The sequence below is a fragment of the Homarus americanus genome, unplaced genomic scaffold (genome assembly GCF_018991925.1).
Source record: "Homarus americanus isolate GMGI-L3 unplaced genomic scaffold, GMGI_Hamer_2.0 scaffold43265, whole genome shotgun sequence".
NCBI classification, from domain to species: Eukaryota; Metazoa; Arthropoda; class Malacostraca; order Decapoda; family Nephropidae; genus Homarus; species Homarus americanus.
In genome coordinates this window covers 137,975-155,049 of record NW_024713151.1, presented here as the reverse complement: position 1 = coordinate 155,049, position 17,075 = coordinate 137,975, and the positions used below count along the sequence as shown (strand labels likewise).

The following is a 17,075-nucleotide window of genomic DNA, read 5'->3' as shown; positions in this document are numbered from 1 at the left end:
TAGTAGAGGGGAAAAAATGGTAATAGAGTGAGACGTAAACTTATTATTTTTTACCAAGTTAAGAGTTTTGGTGTTGAAGTTGAGGTGTTTGAGCCTGGGGCGAGGGAGGCCAAGTGGAGGTTTTCTGAAAACTTTGTAGTTTGGGGGAAAAATCATTTCGTAGGTGCTCCTCGTGTTTTAGGCAAGTTTCCCCCAAGTAATAATAATACAGGGATAGTTTCCTTTGTAATGGTGACATAATAATTACGCTCTTTTCGTTTTCTGTTATATTGACATATGTTTCATCCAAAGCATATATAACAGAAGGAGAGAGAGGAGTTTGTTGGCTGGTACGTGATATTAATTCATTTGTTTAATTTTTAGTTTGGTCACCTCGTGGTACTGAGCTTTGTTCAGGTGTACAGTGCATACGATAATATCACCATAATATACTGAATCATGTGTTGGTGAGGGTTAAGAGATCTGTTGATGGTGGTGATGCCGGGTTATGTACACAACTAAACATTCACTGCTCTGGAAATTCTCTGTAACACTCAGAACCATAATATCCTGGTCCTTCGGGTCTGTTAAATACCCTTTATGACCTCAACTCCGTAATCCTTTTTTTACGCTCCAGCTCACAGAATGAGTTTGGGGAACACAATATATTAGCTGCTAAATTTAAATTAACTGTGTAGCAGCTGTTATAAATTTAGTTTTCTTTCTTGAAACATATGTAAACAAAAATCCTGCACTGACTTAATTTATAACTGGCAAGACTGAAGCAAATTGGTCACCAGACTCTCGAGAGTAGCGCGGCTGAGGAGAGGTAGCCACTGTCTCTGGTCTTATTTTCTCACTTGACAATGTTTGGTACTTCAGTGATTAAGGTAGTAGTCCGGTTTTAGATATGCTCGTATACATCTTAGAGTGTCTCTATGTATGATGTCACTTGGAGGTATTACTGTAACACACGATATATATATAATGATTAGGTTCTGTAAACAAATTAATTAGTGTAACAATATGATTAATAATGACATCAACAAACAGTAAGGATAAAAAAACTTATAATATTACCATTAATAATAATAGTGAAAAGTCAGACTAATAGTAATAACGCATCAGGGGTTCTGCTCAATAGGTATAGACAAGGTTTAGTGAAATGTTCCCCCATTTTTTTTCAGGTAAACTTTGAACATAGGTCACATAACTTTGTCCATATCTCCCGGGGCTGAGGTCTTCTCTGTCCCCTCTACTAATGTATATCTGTCCCATTTATCCCCGGGTTTTTTTTTTTTTTGCTTCTATTTTGTTAAACGATATTCCTGTAAAGATTTTTAAGTTCGCTTCGGCTTTATACATTGTTTGGTAACTGACTCACTCACTGACGGAACATTATTGAGTCAGATCTGTGTTTGCGTGGTGTGTAAGTAAACTATGCTTTTCTGTAGGTGTATTTTTGTATGTGTGGGTGGATCGTTGAGTTATGGATGGTGTGTGTGTGTGTGTGTGTGTGTGTGTGTGTGTGTGTGTGTGTGTGTGCGTGCGCTTATGTTATTGGTACCAACAGAATTTTACTCAAAAAATGTGCGTACTTAGTACATTTTCACCTAACCTTCACAATACATATAAACCAGGAAGGGAGTGTAGTAGAATTCCCTGAATTTTCACGTGCTATATAATTTATTTTCAACAAATATTAACGATGGAAGCGGTAACGTGTCATAGATAATTTTTATGTGCTTTACTATTTCAAGGCTTCGTGAAATTATTATTGTTGCATTTTGAGTTAACACGACATCACTGGTCCCCACAATATACCTCGATATGGGCAAGAACTACCGTGTCCATATTTGGTGTATGTGTTTATCATAATAACTCCTACAGCTGCTGTTTTTCTAATGTCAAATATTTATTGATCAAGGTCACTAAAGGAGACACCACCCGGCATGAGTTGATACCTCGTTCAAGTGCAAAATAATCCAGATATAGTCCCCATCTACAGGTAGGGAACATCTAGGAGCCTTACCTTAAAGAACATGTGAGGCAATAAACAAGATGTGGAAGAACATATCATAGAAGTAGACTCTCTCGTATAGGGGCGACCATTTTGTTAGATGGCTACCATGGTGCTCAGGGAAATAATACTCAATGGCTGTGTAGCTGAAAATACTTATGAAGACGTGACCTAATAGTGTGTCAATTCCCATGTTTCTATCATTAATACCACAACTTTACCACCAGTCTGCCTGACCATTATTACTGGTATTAGTTTGAGGCTCGAGACCTTTAAAGTACAATAAGAAGATAATATTGAATTAGACTTGTAGGTTCACTATATGGAAACAAATGTTGACTCCTTGTGACACATCCATGAGTAGTGTAACTAACTCCCCCTATTATCGCTCACCTGAGGCAAACAAATGTGTGATTAGTGTTCAATTAGTTCAGAATATGTCTTCTTACAGTTATTTCTACCCTCTTTAATGATCTTCTTATCAATTCTTCAAGGCGTAATATGGCATCTTTCCTTACACGAGACAGCGGAAAACTTTTAGTGTCAGCTATGGCCACTTGGGGCTAGGTGAGATGAGTCCCATTAAGAAAAGTAATGAGCATATAGGCCTATAGGTAAATACTGATGCCAATTTTCATGCTTATGTCACAAAGTACACAATTATTTCCCTTATCCGCCCCACGATATGTAGCACAGTCCTTTCATTAGTTTTAATATTCTTTTAATTTGATTACATAGTATGTTTACTATTGCCAGTTTCCTTTTGTCGAATGTAAAAAAAACACAGGGCTGCCACACTGACGAGCCCCTGTAAACGCACTAGTGAAGGGACTGTACATCATCTCCTATATATAGACACCCGTGTGTACACCAACGCATGTGAGCATCCACATATATGCATAGCCCCGTTAATGTGAACAGTATCATTTGTGTACGTTCTCAGGTGTATACACATCTTAATATGATCCTCCACTCGCCTACACATCGTCCTTTCCTAGCGTGTGTGTATAGACAGTTTAACTCTTCTGTTTAACTTATTTACACTTCTGCACTTGTACACATCCTTCTCCTACACTCTCACTCCCTCACACCCACACACCCTCACACCCACACACCCTCACACCCTCACACCCACACCCTCACGCCCACACCCTCACACCCACACCCTCACACCCACACCCTCACGCCCACAAACCTGCTAGTACGTGTCTACGCGTGGACATAGTAAACATCTCACTACCCATCCTTTATCACGCCCACAGACCTGCCAGTGTGCGAGGGCGGGCCACAGACGGTGACGGTGGCGGAGGGTGAAGACGTACGATTGACGTGTCGGGTGGATGCTAAACCTGAAGATGACCTACGCTTCACCTGGTACTTCAACAACACACTCGATACCGTGGAGGTCGAGCGACACCGCATCCAAGTCCGCAAAGGGTTCAGCTTCCTCGACTACACCCCCAGGTACTGTACCACACCCCTAGGTACTGTACCACACCCCTCCAGGTACTGTATCACACCCCCAGGTACTGTATCACACCCCAGGTACTGTATCACACCCCAGGTACTGTATCACACCCCCAGGTACTGTACCACACCCCCAGGTACTGTACCACACCCCCAGGTACTGTATCACACCCCAGGTACTGTATCACACCCCCAGGTACTGTACCACCCCCAGGTACTGTATCACACCCCAGGTACTGTACCACACACCCCAGGTGCTACTGTAGGTACTGTACACACCCCAGGTGTATCACACCCCAGGTACTGTATCACACCCCCCAGGTACTCATCACACCCCAGGTACTGTATCACACCCCCAGGTACTGTATCACACCCCCACTGTACCACCCTCACCCTCCCTACTCTAATCCCCAGGTGCTACACCCCCCAGGTACACTGTCCCATCCCCAGTGCACAGGTGTCAATAATGTCCAGACCTGTTGTAGCTTCATTGTCATCGTGTCCCATGCCCTCCCCGCCACAGTGTAGGCCTAAGTGTTGCTTGAGTCTCATCTATTTACATCATTACCTTGAGTGCCCCTTGGCTATCTGTATCATTGGTATTTGGATTATTCTCTGCAGGCCGCCAAAGGTCCAAGGGAACAAAGGTAAACGCGACAACAATACGTTATAGTAGTTTATAGGCACCAATATACTGTTTTCAATTTATCAGAAAATATATAAATGAATATATGGGCTAATGCAATGTTTTTTTTAAAGTATATTATTACGTTACGTAAATTACGAGCACTCACATGAACTTTTTACCATAAATTTTCCAATTATATATATAATTGCCTGATGAACCAGTCAGCTTTACGAATTTAATTATACCCAGTTGTGTTTAAAACAGCGATATACCTAATACACTTCATCACTATGCTAATGTTATTGACAACGTTGCCACACTAACCAGCTATGGATCACTGTCTCTTCACCCCTCTCCTCCTCTCCCCACCACTACGGGCAGGTCGTCGCGGGACTATGGGATCCTGTCCTGCTGGGCCACTAACACCGTGGGCACACAGGCCGATCCTTGCCAGTTTACCGTCCTCGAGGCAGGTCAGTGTCCCCTCTATGTGTGTGTGTGTGTGTGTGTAGTAATCCCCAATGGAGGTTCACGTTGCTTAACAAAGACGAATGAACAGGCTTTGTGTGAAATAAAACAAAGCCTAGAATTGCTTTTGTTGTCCTTGTGGCGCGGTGGTAGTGATCCCTGTTCACACGCAGAGGTCCAGTTTCATTAATGTCTGTTATCATCACCATCATTACATAGGACTGACATGGTAACTAGTCTTCAGCCATCAATTGCCATAATTAAGATAATGATTGTCAGTAATCAGCCATAGGTTGCATTAGTGAACCGGAGAAACTGTATGGAATTCATCTAGGTAAACTAGTAGCTAAGTCACACTGTGAAGGTAGAGAATGAAGGAATAAAACACACGAACTCCTTCTCTGGCAGTGGGTCAATACATACACTAAACATTGTTTTAATGACTTTTAAGCTATACTGCAGGGTGGCCAGACCAAGTGTAAACACACTCATAATTTGCTGCTATTTATTCAGTGTTATTGTTTTAGCTTCCTTCAGTCCACTTATACTCTTGCATTAAGCTTTCCTCTCAGTTGTTTACTAAGCTGCTTCCTAAATGTCCACCCTTCTCTCTTCTAGTGTGTTCGTCACCTCATCTCTCTCTCCTTCCTACCTTTATTATCCACTTTTGCATTTTACGCTCCTTTTACGAATTTTTATCTTCTAATTCTCACATTATATACATACCACTTGAGCAGACCTTAACCTGTTCTTTGTCCAACTCTTCTTTCATTTTCATAATTCTGATTCGTGTTCTTCTAATTCTTTGTGTCTTATTCATCCCACAAATTACTGTCACACGCGTCATTTCTGTAGTTTCTAATTTGTCTTTTCCTACTTCATCTAGAATCCATGTTTCTTACTGCTCCCGTGACTGCTACTCTGTGGTTCAAATTATTGTTGTTTTTTCCACTCCCTGATACATGCACTTTGAGGAATTTGAAGCCTCTCACATTATTTACTTTATCTCCAATCATCTCTAATATTTAATTCTCATTGCCTATCTTCTTTACATATCATTACTTAATTTTTCTTTTCACATTTACATTTGTTTTCACTTGTGTACACTCACCAAGACTTTTTCACTCTTGTTTACAACTTTTTTTTTCTTAATCAGAGCAGTGTCATTTGTAAACAACAGCTGACTCATACTCATTTGTTTTCTCCATCCCTGCTTAACAAACTTTCATTCCTCTCCAATATTCTTGCGGTCACCCCAATCACTGTCTCACCCATGTATGTGTTGAACAACTATGGCGACATTCTGCATTTTTTAACGTAGTCCTTCTTGCGCTGCCACATTCTAATACCTTATTCCCTTTCTTCATGAATGTACAGTACATGACATTCAGCAACTGTTCTCTTATTCCATACATTTCCAATATATGTCTCGTCATTTGACTAATCAACTCAATCATCTACTTTTCCGTGATACAGAAACACATAAACAGACAATTCTACATCTTCAAAACTCTTCACTCATTTTGCTCACTTCAAAAACTTCCTATAAACATCTTTTTCTTTCCTGTACTCACACTACATATCTAATATATACTCTAGTTGAGACCTTTGGTGTAATGGTCAGCATTCTCGCTTCGCAAGCGAGCGGACCCGGGTTCGATCCACGGCAGGGTGAAACTATGAGCAAGTTTCTTTGCTCCATATGCCTCTGTCTACTCAGCAGTAATTGGGAACCTGGATGTTAATCGATTTGCGGATCGGCGAGTTGTCCGGTCATCTCGGACTATTCCTTGACACTGGGTAATGCAGCTCGTTAACTTAAGGTGTGGTTGCTGTGTTGAAGACAGCTTCTACACCTTAAACAAATTCACGCCTAGGTGGCCCTTGGGCCGGCCATCCTCGTTACACGAGGGGCAACCATTATTATTAATAAATTCTCTGATTTGGCAATACACTATTTCTCTCCGTAATCATTTTATCACACACATATTCCCTGGTATCCTCAACATACAGTGCTGTGCAGAGGTGAGACATAACACAGGGAAGCGTACAGAGGTGAATGACAGTGAATGTGTATATTACCCTTTACAAACAGAAAGTGATGATAATAAATGCAATATATATCTGTACGCTTCCCTGTGTTATATCTCACCTCTGCACTGTTGTCATCCACTCGAACAGTTCTCCACTTCCCATCCTTAACACTTGAGTTCAGTGACTTAACCCCTTAAACCCTTCAGTACGATGACTTAACCCTCTTCAGTACGATGACAACCCTCTTCAATACCATGTCTTAACCCCTTGAGGTATCATAACCTATTCACTTAAGTAACGATAATATTATACACCAAGGGTTAAAGTCATAGTATTTAAGGGGTTAAGTTTGCTACCAGTTCCCCCTCCTCCCCCCACAGCTCATTGTAATTCTCTTTCACTTAGATACTCTTAATTTCCCTACGTTCCAAACCAGACAACTCCTCTCATCTCTCCTCCTTTACACTTACAAGTTACGTAAAGTATTTTCTCCTATCTCCGTTATATACCAATTTTTTCCTCGCAAATATCTCCTCTTTAATATTTAATTGTCGTTTCTATTTGTTCTCTTGGTTTTCACCCCTACTCAGTTTCCATAAGAACAGTTTATCGTTTCTTCTTAATCTATGTGGTAACTTTTATTATTGTCTTTACCCCATTCTTCATTTGCTAGTTTTTTGGGGGGCATTCTTTCATAATTTTCTTTACATTCCTCCTAATTTATCTGCACTTCCCCTACATTCATTAACATTCCTCACTTGCACTCGCGCTTATATCCTTCTTTCTTCTTCTTAATTAACAAAGTCAGTCTCTCATCTCTCTCTCTCTCTTGATCTTTCTACCTATTATTATACACCTACACCCCCCAGCTACACTCTTCCATGATAGCACTATTAATTTTCTCCCATTCCTCTTTAGTCCCATCTACTTCATGTCCCCTATTTACTTGAACTAAGTGTCTAGAGTTTCTTTAATTCCTTAATTCACATTTGTTTTCCTCAGCTCTTCAGTTCTTTGTTTTGATTTTTTCCTCTACCAGATAAAGTGTCAGTGACTCCGTTCAGCTCATCTTTTTTTAACGTTCTCATCCTCCATCTTGTATTTCAGTGTTCTAGCTATACACATGTACTTTAACGAGCTACTTATCTTCTCGGCAGATTAACAGTTGGCGTTCGTGAGACTATTTAATACTGAATCAAGTCAATAAGTTAATGGAAGTATAAATAAAGATTCAGTAGATTTGAGTAATATGAAATTAAAGAAAAAAAATAACAATTCTAACAATATTATTTCCTGTAAAACTGCATCATGACAGCTGACAAAACAAAACAAAAGAACAACGATATTGGATCCTGTAACAGAAGGATCAAAATAAAAAATGAATAACTTTACTGGGTTTTAGTTTTTTTGCTAGTGAGAAAAAAATCCTCTGCCTCAATACCTTGATTTAATTTTGAAATATGTATTAATAATTCATTGAGGTGTCCTAAATTGATAATAAGTAATTGTAATTTAAGGCAAATATTTATGTCCAGTTTACTTACCTAAATCAGTATGAGACAAGTGTTAGACAGACAGACAGACAGACAGAGAATGAGAGATGAGAAAGTGCGGTGAAGAAGCATGATATATGAGTGAGGGAGGAAGATAAAGACCAGGGTGGATGGAGGTTGAGGAGCAAGGGGCATAACTTGAAGAGGGATGGGCTAGGGGAACCTCCCTCCTTATACCTGGGGAATTAAACACAAGCAGAGGGGAAAATAGAGACAGACAAGCAGACAAAGGGACGCGCAAGAGGTCAGACAGAGATAGACAAGCAGGCATATAAATAGAATTTGAAGATTTATGAATAACATAAAAATGACATAAAAATAATAATAAGGTATGTAAATATGACTTAGAGGCACATTAGTATAGTAGTGAGGAAATATCTACTGGTATTACCGCCGACACTACTGTGTATACTAAAGATATTCAATTTCAAGCGTGAGAAAATATGCATTATCACATTACTGCAGACAGAGAGGTGTGTGAGTGTGTGTGTGTGTGTGTGTGTGTGTGTGTGTGTGTGTGTGTGTGTGTGTGTGTGTGTGTGTTTCAGAAACAATAGCATTACCTCTTATTCATCCAAGTATTAACTTTCCATTTTCCTTCTGTTTTCAGCTTGACTCGTTAATACCAGGGTGATTGTGTTATGATGCACTTTTACGTAGGTGTAAGGAGAAGTTTTGGTGTATTAGTATAAGTCCCCCCCACCCTCTCCCTTTCTGACCATCTCCCCTCATACTTTCTCACGCCCACACTACAACTCAACCTCTCTCCTGCTCACCCTCTCTCACGCCCACACTGCAGCTCAGCCACATTTCTGCCACTCACTCTCCCATGCCTATATTCTACGTGCTCACCCACACTTTACTTCCAGGCCCGCCAGAGCGGGTTGAGGACTGCGAGCTGGTGAACCACACAGGGGGTACGCTGGAGGTGGTGTGCTCGCCGGGAGGTGACGGAGGCCTCCCACAGTGGTTTGTAGGACGGGTGTATGACGCCTCCACCCACACCCTCCTCGATACCCTGGAGGAGTCACATCCCAGGTTCCAGGTGAGCGGGCTAACACCTGGCCAGGACTACCTCATCACCATCACAGCTATCAACCAGAAGGGCGCCAGCCAGCCCGAGGAGATTGATGCCATACGGCTCAAGGTGAGTTGCCCCATTAATTTTCTCAAATACAACCAATACAAAATGAATTGAGGGGTGCTGTAGCAGAGTGGATATGTAGTAACTCTCATCTCCTGACCTAGCGGTTGCCAGGCCTAGTCTCACAGTAAGCTACTGCACGGTGAGTTGAAGAATAGTTACCTAATTTTACCGTTAGAAGAGAGGAAAGCGGTGTAGTGCAGTATCGGTCACGGTGTTTAAATGTGTACTGAAGGCTAAGTCAACAGTGTGCTGTATCCATACTGCCCTTGGCGAGCCTCAAGGCGTTGGGACTCACCTTCAAGTTTTTCATCCATAAAATAAATGTATTTAGTAAAGCCTGTTAATAAATACAAATAATTGCCATAAAATTTATAGAGGGCCAGGTAATACAGGCTATCCTCATTGCCATTTAGTAAGTATAAAATGTACGCATTAACGCGTGTTAATAAATAAAAAAATGAGCATCGGGAGAAGTGGCATCGACGAGTATAAAATTGGTCATGCTGTAATGGCTCCGTTAGTATATACGTAAATAAACATCCTTTTCTCACTCGAGTTTAATCTGATAATAACATTATTATACAAGTGAATAATGCAATGATGTTTTCTGATCATGTTATCTGTGTATGGTAGTAAAGAACGTGGCGTCATACTGGCCATCAAACGTCCGGAACACTGTACAATACGTACATTAGTGAGTGCCGGTTACTTAACACCCTCTAAACAACGCCCTCATATGTCTTACCGGCATCATAACTTATAATATCATCAAAATCGTCACATTATGCAAAAATTAAGTAATTGATACTGTGGCAAATTTTCATCATTGGACATGGTTATCCTGACACTTATTGATGGTGGTGATGAAATACTGATAATCAACTATTGGCTGCTGGCGAACCAATCATTAAGCTCCAATTATACCTGTGACCTACGTATGGTGATGCAACACCAGCTGGACCGGTGTTCATAATTACGCAAAAGCTGTCGATCAACCAGAGTGTATAATTAGTTTATGCGTACTGTAAACAAGACAATTGATTATAGAAAGGGGGAACTAGAAACAACCAGATATACAAGTGAAAATGAAAGAGAGACGAACAGTAATTACTCGAATATTTTAAACAAGTAAATGGTGCAGGGAGGAGAGATCAGATGAATGTCATTGTAAAATTTATTCACCCCTTCCCAAAGACTGACGATATATGAAGCAGGATCATTTGAACTAGTGAAGGTTATATGAGAAAAAGTAAAACATTGAGGCAGCGAATTCCACAGAGACTAGTGCGGGGTGTAAATGAAATAAAGTCTGCCAAAAAAAAAAAGTTTTGCACGATTATAGAAAGACTAATACGTATAGTGGAAGCATGTGGAATTGGGGAAGTTCTAAACTGGATTAGGGCGTGGTTACAGGACAGGAAACAGCGAGTAAGCACTAAATCCGATTGTGGTAACGTCACTAATGGAGTACCCCAAGGCTCAGTACTTGGGCCATTACTATTTATTATATGCATAAACGACATAGATATAGGCGTAGACAGCAAGAAATATGAGAATTATCGTTCTTTGTTTTGTAAGTGTACATCAAGACAAAGTTGAATACACTTCTCGGGCAACACAATTACTACACCCATCCATTCACAGCCTTTCACATGCACACTTCTTGCACCCCATAAGTACTGCCACTTACACACATACACTCAAACTCCCTCTCACCCAATTTATTCGCACGCACGCACACACACACACACACACACACACACACACACACACACACATATCCTCCCATACTTTCACATACTTGTACTTACCCTCACATGCCTTTACACACTTTCACATGTTCCCACATATTCTCAAATACCATCACATTTCCATACATGCCCTTACATATTTCCAAATACCACACATACTTTCACTTACTCCATATACCTGCACATATACACACTTTCATATACTTTCACGTACCTTCACCAACCATAAATTATGTTCCCTCTCACACCCTGACGTGCCTGGTGCCTTACAGGTGGCGGAGAAGCGGATGGGGGAGGTGTCGTCCGGAGGCGTGTCGCCCTTGGTGGGGGTTTTCCTGGGACTGGTGGGAGGCTTCGTAGGCCTCCTGCTGCTTGGTGTTTCCCTCACACTACTACGGACATACAGGTAATTACTGGTGTGTGCGTGTGTGTGTGTGTGTGTGTGTGTATATGACTGCTCAGATGCCAAATATAAATATATACATATAAGATGCAATAAACATAAGGCAGGAGGGATCTTTAACCATTTCTCTCCTCCTAGATGCAGATGTCTACAGCTTGGGGAGAGTAGAGGGGGTGAGGGCGTGGTGGGTGATGTTGTAGGCCCGTCCTCGCCCACCACTAAGACTGGCCCCACCACTCCCACCCACCACTCACAGGCAGACCCACGGGCTGGCCCGGACGTCCTCATATCTGCCAATTGTGAGTCTCATCTCTCATGTGGCTCTCGTGTGATCACTTGACTCTCTATCTCCTCCTCCTGTTCCTTCTTCTTTTACTTATATTATCTTTTTATTAACTTCCTCTGACTATTTCTCTTCAACCTCATTTATCATCGCCGCCTCCTCCTCCTTCTCCTCCCACTTCTTCCACTTTTCGCCTCATCTGCCTATTTTTCCACTCTCTTATATCTTCTCTTTTCCTCCCCATCTTCTATTTCCTCTCCTCCTCATTTTGCTTTTTCTTTCTCTTCCTTTTCCTCCTCCATCTTTTTCTCCTCCTCTGTTACATCATAGAGCAGTCAGTCAGCACAATGGTTCCTGAAGACATAACAACACCACACACATCAACTTTTCCTCCGGAGGTAAGAAGTAATTGACCCATTTACTGTATACTTCCTTCAGGGTGGTGGGGCCCTATCTGCAGGGACATGTTTAGCTTGAGCGGGGCCCAGGGCACATGGTGAGTTGTGGGGCCCCTTAAGTTCTAAGCTAAAGAAATGTGAGTGTGTGTGTGTGTGTGTGTGTGTGTGTGTGTGTGTGCTACGTGCAAACTATCAACAGGTATATTGGTAGTAATGTCCTCTTTGCTAGTAATTGTTACACTACTAGTATAACACAGTCAACAACTGCTATTGCTACTAATAATAAGTTAACGTGGAGAATGACTATTACCTATATGTCTGTTGAGCTTTGTTTTGATAAAATACTGCAGAAAATGGCTCATGGAAAAAAGTATATTATAAAACATTCTAATTAATGGGGTTTTCTGCAAAGTCAAATGCATAGGGGTACAACATGTCAACTTTCCATAGATACGAGTATATTCTTTCATAATTAAAGGAATAATCAGGAAAAAAATCAGAGTCTTTGCTTGCACAAGGTACATTAAAGCAGATTCAAGTGAAGCCTTTTTGGTAGATTGTATCGTCATCAAAGTTGACCTTTTGTGAATCAAAAAATTTCATATCACTTAAGCAGAAATTGTGTAGCTGGCGGATAAGCGCAACACTCTTGAAGATCAATGTTTTTAGCTCCAGTATCCTGAAATATATTCTAGTTAAGTCTATTATATATGGCTGACAGGGTATGCTATAACACCTGAGCAGTCGGATTTTGTTCATTATTTTGCCGAAATAATTTTATACATTGAGAAATAACTGAGTGAGATTTTATTGGGAAGCAATTTATTCAGTGGGATTTTGTCCATTGAGGTATTGTTCAATATAAAATAGCTTGGTTGAACTTTCTCCAAATGGGATTTTATGTTTTAAATTTGTGTGCACTTATTAATTTTCGTGGGGCGTTTTTGCCCATTGAGAAATTATTTGGTAAAATTTTCTGCTGTAGGATTTTGTGAGGGAGAAAGTTAACGTTAGTTTACCCACAGCAGATCGAGTGTCCGCCTCCAGCTCCACGCCGCGAGTCAGGGTAGTGAGCAGCTACTGTGATGACCCTGACGACGACGACACCACCCAGTCCAGAGCTCTCACCGCCCTCTGGCCCAGTAGGATGTCCTCCTCCGTCTGAAGTGAGTGTGATGCACCAGTCACAGTTACTAGTGTGATGCACCAGTCACAGGTACTAGTGTGAGGCACCAGTCACAGGTACTAGTGTGAGGCACCAGTCACAGGTACTAGTGTGATGTACCAGTCACAGGTACTAGTGTGATGCACCAGTCACAGGTACTAGTGTGATGCACCAGTCACAGGTACTAGTGTGATGCACCAGTCACAGGTACTAGTGTGATGCACCAGTCACAGGTACTAGTGTGATGCACCAGTCACAGGTACTAGTCACAGGTACTAGTGATGCACCAGTCACAGGTACTAGTGTGATGCACCAGTCACAGGTACTAGTGTGATGCACCAGTCACAGGTACTAGTGTGATGCACCAGTCACAGGTACTAGTGTGATGCACCAGTCACAGGTACTAGTGTGATGCACCAGTCACAGGTACTAGTGTGATGCACCAGTCACAGGTACTAGTGTGATGCACCAGTCACAGGTACTAGTGTGATGCACCAGTTTGAGAGAGAGTGAAGACAACTGTGAGGTAATAATTCAGTGATACCGGTTTAAAGTTTTGTGGAAGAGGCTAAGTAAAAGCTTGCAGTAAGAACGCTTGTATGAGACACCGGTAAAGCGTGTTAGGTTAGTCAAATCTATTGTGAAACATAGTACAAGACAGGCCAGAGTTAGAGGACGAGAATAAATGATAAAAACTGACATAAAGAAAAGAACTATAATAGGAGGAGTTCGTTTAAGAAATTTATTTGACGCAATGTGAAGGACGAGAATAATAAAATCCGTACGAACGTCCAGTATAACAGGTCAGTGGATCAAGATGAGGCAATATTGTAAGGGAGGCGATTGAGGTGTGATGGTGTGTGTGGGGGAGAGAGGCTCAGCCATAGGGAAAAGTCGGAGTAAATCCTTGCCTTCGTGGTGATGGAGGGCTGCGACGCTGTGTGGACGGAGCACAGAAGGAAGTTTAGTGGTGCATAGGAGTTGTTTGGGCATTACTGGCTACAGTTGCCAAATGGTATATTAAATTTAATTATATTCTAAGAAGTAGATTTTTTCCCTTAAGAAATGACGTTAGATATTTGTTAAAAGCAAATTGTTGATATCTCTACAGTGTAAATTTTATTAGATATTCCGATGAGCTTAAGGGTTCTTGTTCTTTAATTTGTTGTTAGATATGAAAAACGTAAGCTTTGTGTCCCTCTTAATTAAGCCTCAACGTTGTTTTCTCAATACCAAACCTACACGCACAGAATCAGAAACAAGTAGGTAATAATTATGTAACTTATTTTCATTTGCAAGACTGAATGTCTTTATTTTTTCAACAGATTTAGGAACGACTAATGACTTCGGGCCTGATGTAGACCGTCTAATCACCAACACCTCCAGGATGTAACGGATCTTTGTAAATCATTCCAACCCAAAACGAGGCCCTGTCGGCCTCCTGTCAGTGATCCAAACGTGCTTCTCTGAATCGCTGCTTCAAGATGTAAACAACTAGTGGAAAGCGTTGACCTAAAGCCCAGATGAACCAATGTTTAATATATCCCCAAGACCTAAACAAACCCATATGAAACTTTATTCTAATCCTCAGACAAGGCTGTATGAAACAGTGCTTTGAGACCCGAACAATTTCACATGGACTCAACTCACCTCCCCGTCCTTCATCTTGCCCTGCAAATCTGTAGACAAAACCTTTCAATATGTTAACACAAAAGTCGTCGTTTCCTGTATTCAAAGAACCGCCCCGCACCCTGCCACCTGTCGTCTTTACGAAACTGGCTGTGTCGCCATCTGCTTGAATGCATAACCAGTACACAGATTGATATTTAATGATTCTATGGTTAACTTAATTGTGTGCTTTCTCTTTATTATCTTTATTGGTTATGTATAGGATATTTGAAAATGTATAAACCCTTAGACTATACAACCTCTTAGTCACCAGCTTGTATTTCAACTTCCACATGAAATATTTCGTCCAAGACCCTCGATCCAACACTCCACGGAGTTCTCCTCAGTGCACTAACAATCATTTGCTTATGTTCCAAGGATCGTACATTACATCTGCAGGTTTCTCTTATAATTCCTCCGTCATTCTATATGATTAGCAAAAACTGTTTTCCTAATTTTCCAATTGTTCAGGTATTCTTTCGTTTTATCTTGTTCTGGTGTGACACCCGTCGACATGTACTGTATGTCAAAGCTCCTCAACATTTGTTTCTCATCACTATCACGATAAAGCCCTCCATGTGATCAGACCTGACAGTATCACACACATCTCCCCTTCAGTAAGACTTCATTGTCTCAAAATATCGTATATTTCATGCAAACAGTGACACAGTAGTTAGATGTTGTAAGGCGTTAGCGAAACCCAAAGTTGAGCTCAATTTGATAAAGAGAAATAAATCCTAGTTAAATGGTGAACAAATTTCAATAATGACAATATAACTGCTCAGAAAGTATAATACCTTATTTTTCTAATTTGGTCCAATTATTCGCGCCAAACTAAAGACCATCCATTACTAATACCACAATTATTGCCTCATCTAGCTACACGAGTATCTCATTAAGTTTTCTCCTCATACACCTACCGGGAATTTCCAGGATAACTTTCCTTAGTAACAATTTTGTGAACCATTCAGATTACCGTATGACACCTCGTCTGTAAGGTCAAGCCCCAATATCCTATCGAATGCCATATTGTTTACAAATTCAGGTGCTAATAAGAGTTACGTATTATATCCTTATATTCCTCGCTAAGAAAGTACCTAGCCACCACTGTCAGGTCTTACAGCCACACACATTATTTACAACAGGTTTAGCTTTAGGGAATTGCAATTACTCCCACTGGAAATTGCATTCTAATCTTTACCTCACAAAGACATTTTTCTGCGATTCCCCGAAAGGCGATTATAGTTCCAGCTTAGCACAGCGACAAACTTCAAGAATAAGTCAGAGAACCTGGAGTATTTTGTGTCGTCCGTGGTAGGGGTGAGGCAGTTCATCCTGAATAATTACCTGCAGGATACCAAGCCCCCTTTTATAATCTGTGACGTGTTCAAAAGTTTAGGACGAATTATAATGCAGACTTTTGTAACAAAATCCTTTCCGTCAGTAAAATAATACTGTTAATTTATGTCATTCGTCCTCTTTTAATAACTCGTGGTAAGGCTCCCGAGAAATGGGGCAACATTATAAAAAATGAAAGTGATAAACGCCACTCATTGAGGTTCTGATAGAGGCGCGGATCTGTCTCGCACCACTGGGAGCTTCACTGGGAGCAAACAAACGAGAATTGTGTTGTTTGCACAGTTGTAAACAACGGTGCATATCATTAACACATATTTCATGGTAGGGACTCTACAACTTTTTTACTTGTTCTCACTGTACATGTGTCGTACTCGTCACACAACATATCACATATGACATGTTTCAAGCCTCATTTATCATTCGACGTGTCTGAAAAGAATAAATATGTGTACAGGGATTTTTATGTACGAATAATGTGTTGCCAGAAGTATGTATGTGTCATATAAAAGAGTGTAATAAATATAAGAACTGTGTTGGTGGTTTTTCTTTCCTCCTCAAAAAAAATAGTTTAAAAATATATTGTGGATTTTCTAATCCTTTGTTCATAATATGCTTCAGGTTATTACAATTGCCTGATGCTATGAAATATTTGCGTCTTCCAACTATAGAAATGATAATAACGCAACGCAAAATAATGTATGAAGAATTAACAGACCCGTTTAAGTAAACAAATGCTGGAACATTAAACTACC

The 17,075-nt window shown here is 40.7% G+C and overlaps 1 protein-coding gene across 1 annotated transcript in view; it reads left to right on the top strand.

Annotated features, from left to right (window-relative positions):
• LOC121871452 (nephrin-like) overlaps positions 1-16,855 on the top strand; it is a 123,416-nt gene extending 106,561 nt beyond the window's left edge. Inside the window, exons 8-14 of the mRNA XM_042373777.1 lie at positions 3,262-3,463; positions 4,476-4,567; positions 9,019-9,296; positions 11,320-11,453; positions 11,589-11,749; positions 13,157-13,297; positions 14,622-16,855. Of these exons, the coding sequence (XP_042229711.1) occupies positions 3,262-3,463; positions 4,476-4,567; positions 9,019-9,296; positions 11,320-11,453; positions 11,589-11,749; positions 13,157-13,296 (1,007 nt within the window). The 3' untranslated portion in view covers position 13,297; positions 14,622-16,855. The remainder of the gene's footprint in view (positions 1-3,261; positions 3,464-4,475; positions 4,568-9,018; positions 9,297-11,319; positions 11,454-11,588; positions 11,750-13,156; positions 13,298-14,621) is intronic.
• Positions 16,856-17,075: the final 220 nt, after the last annotated feature.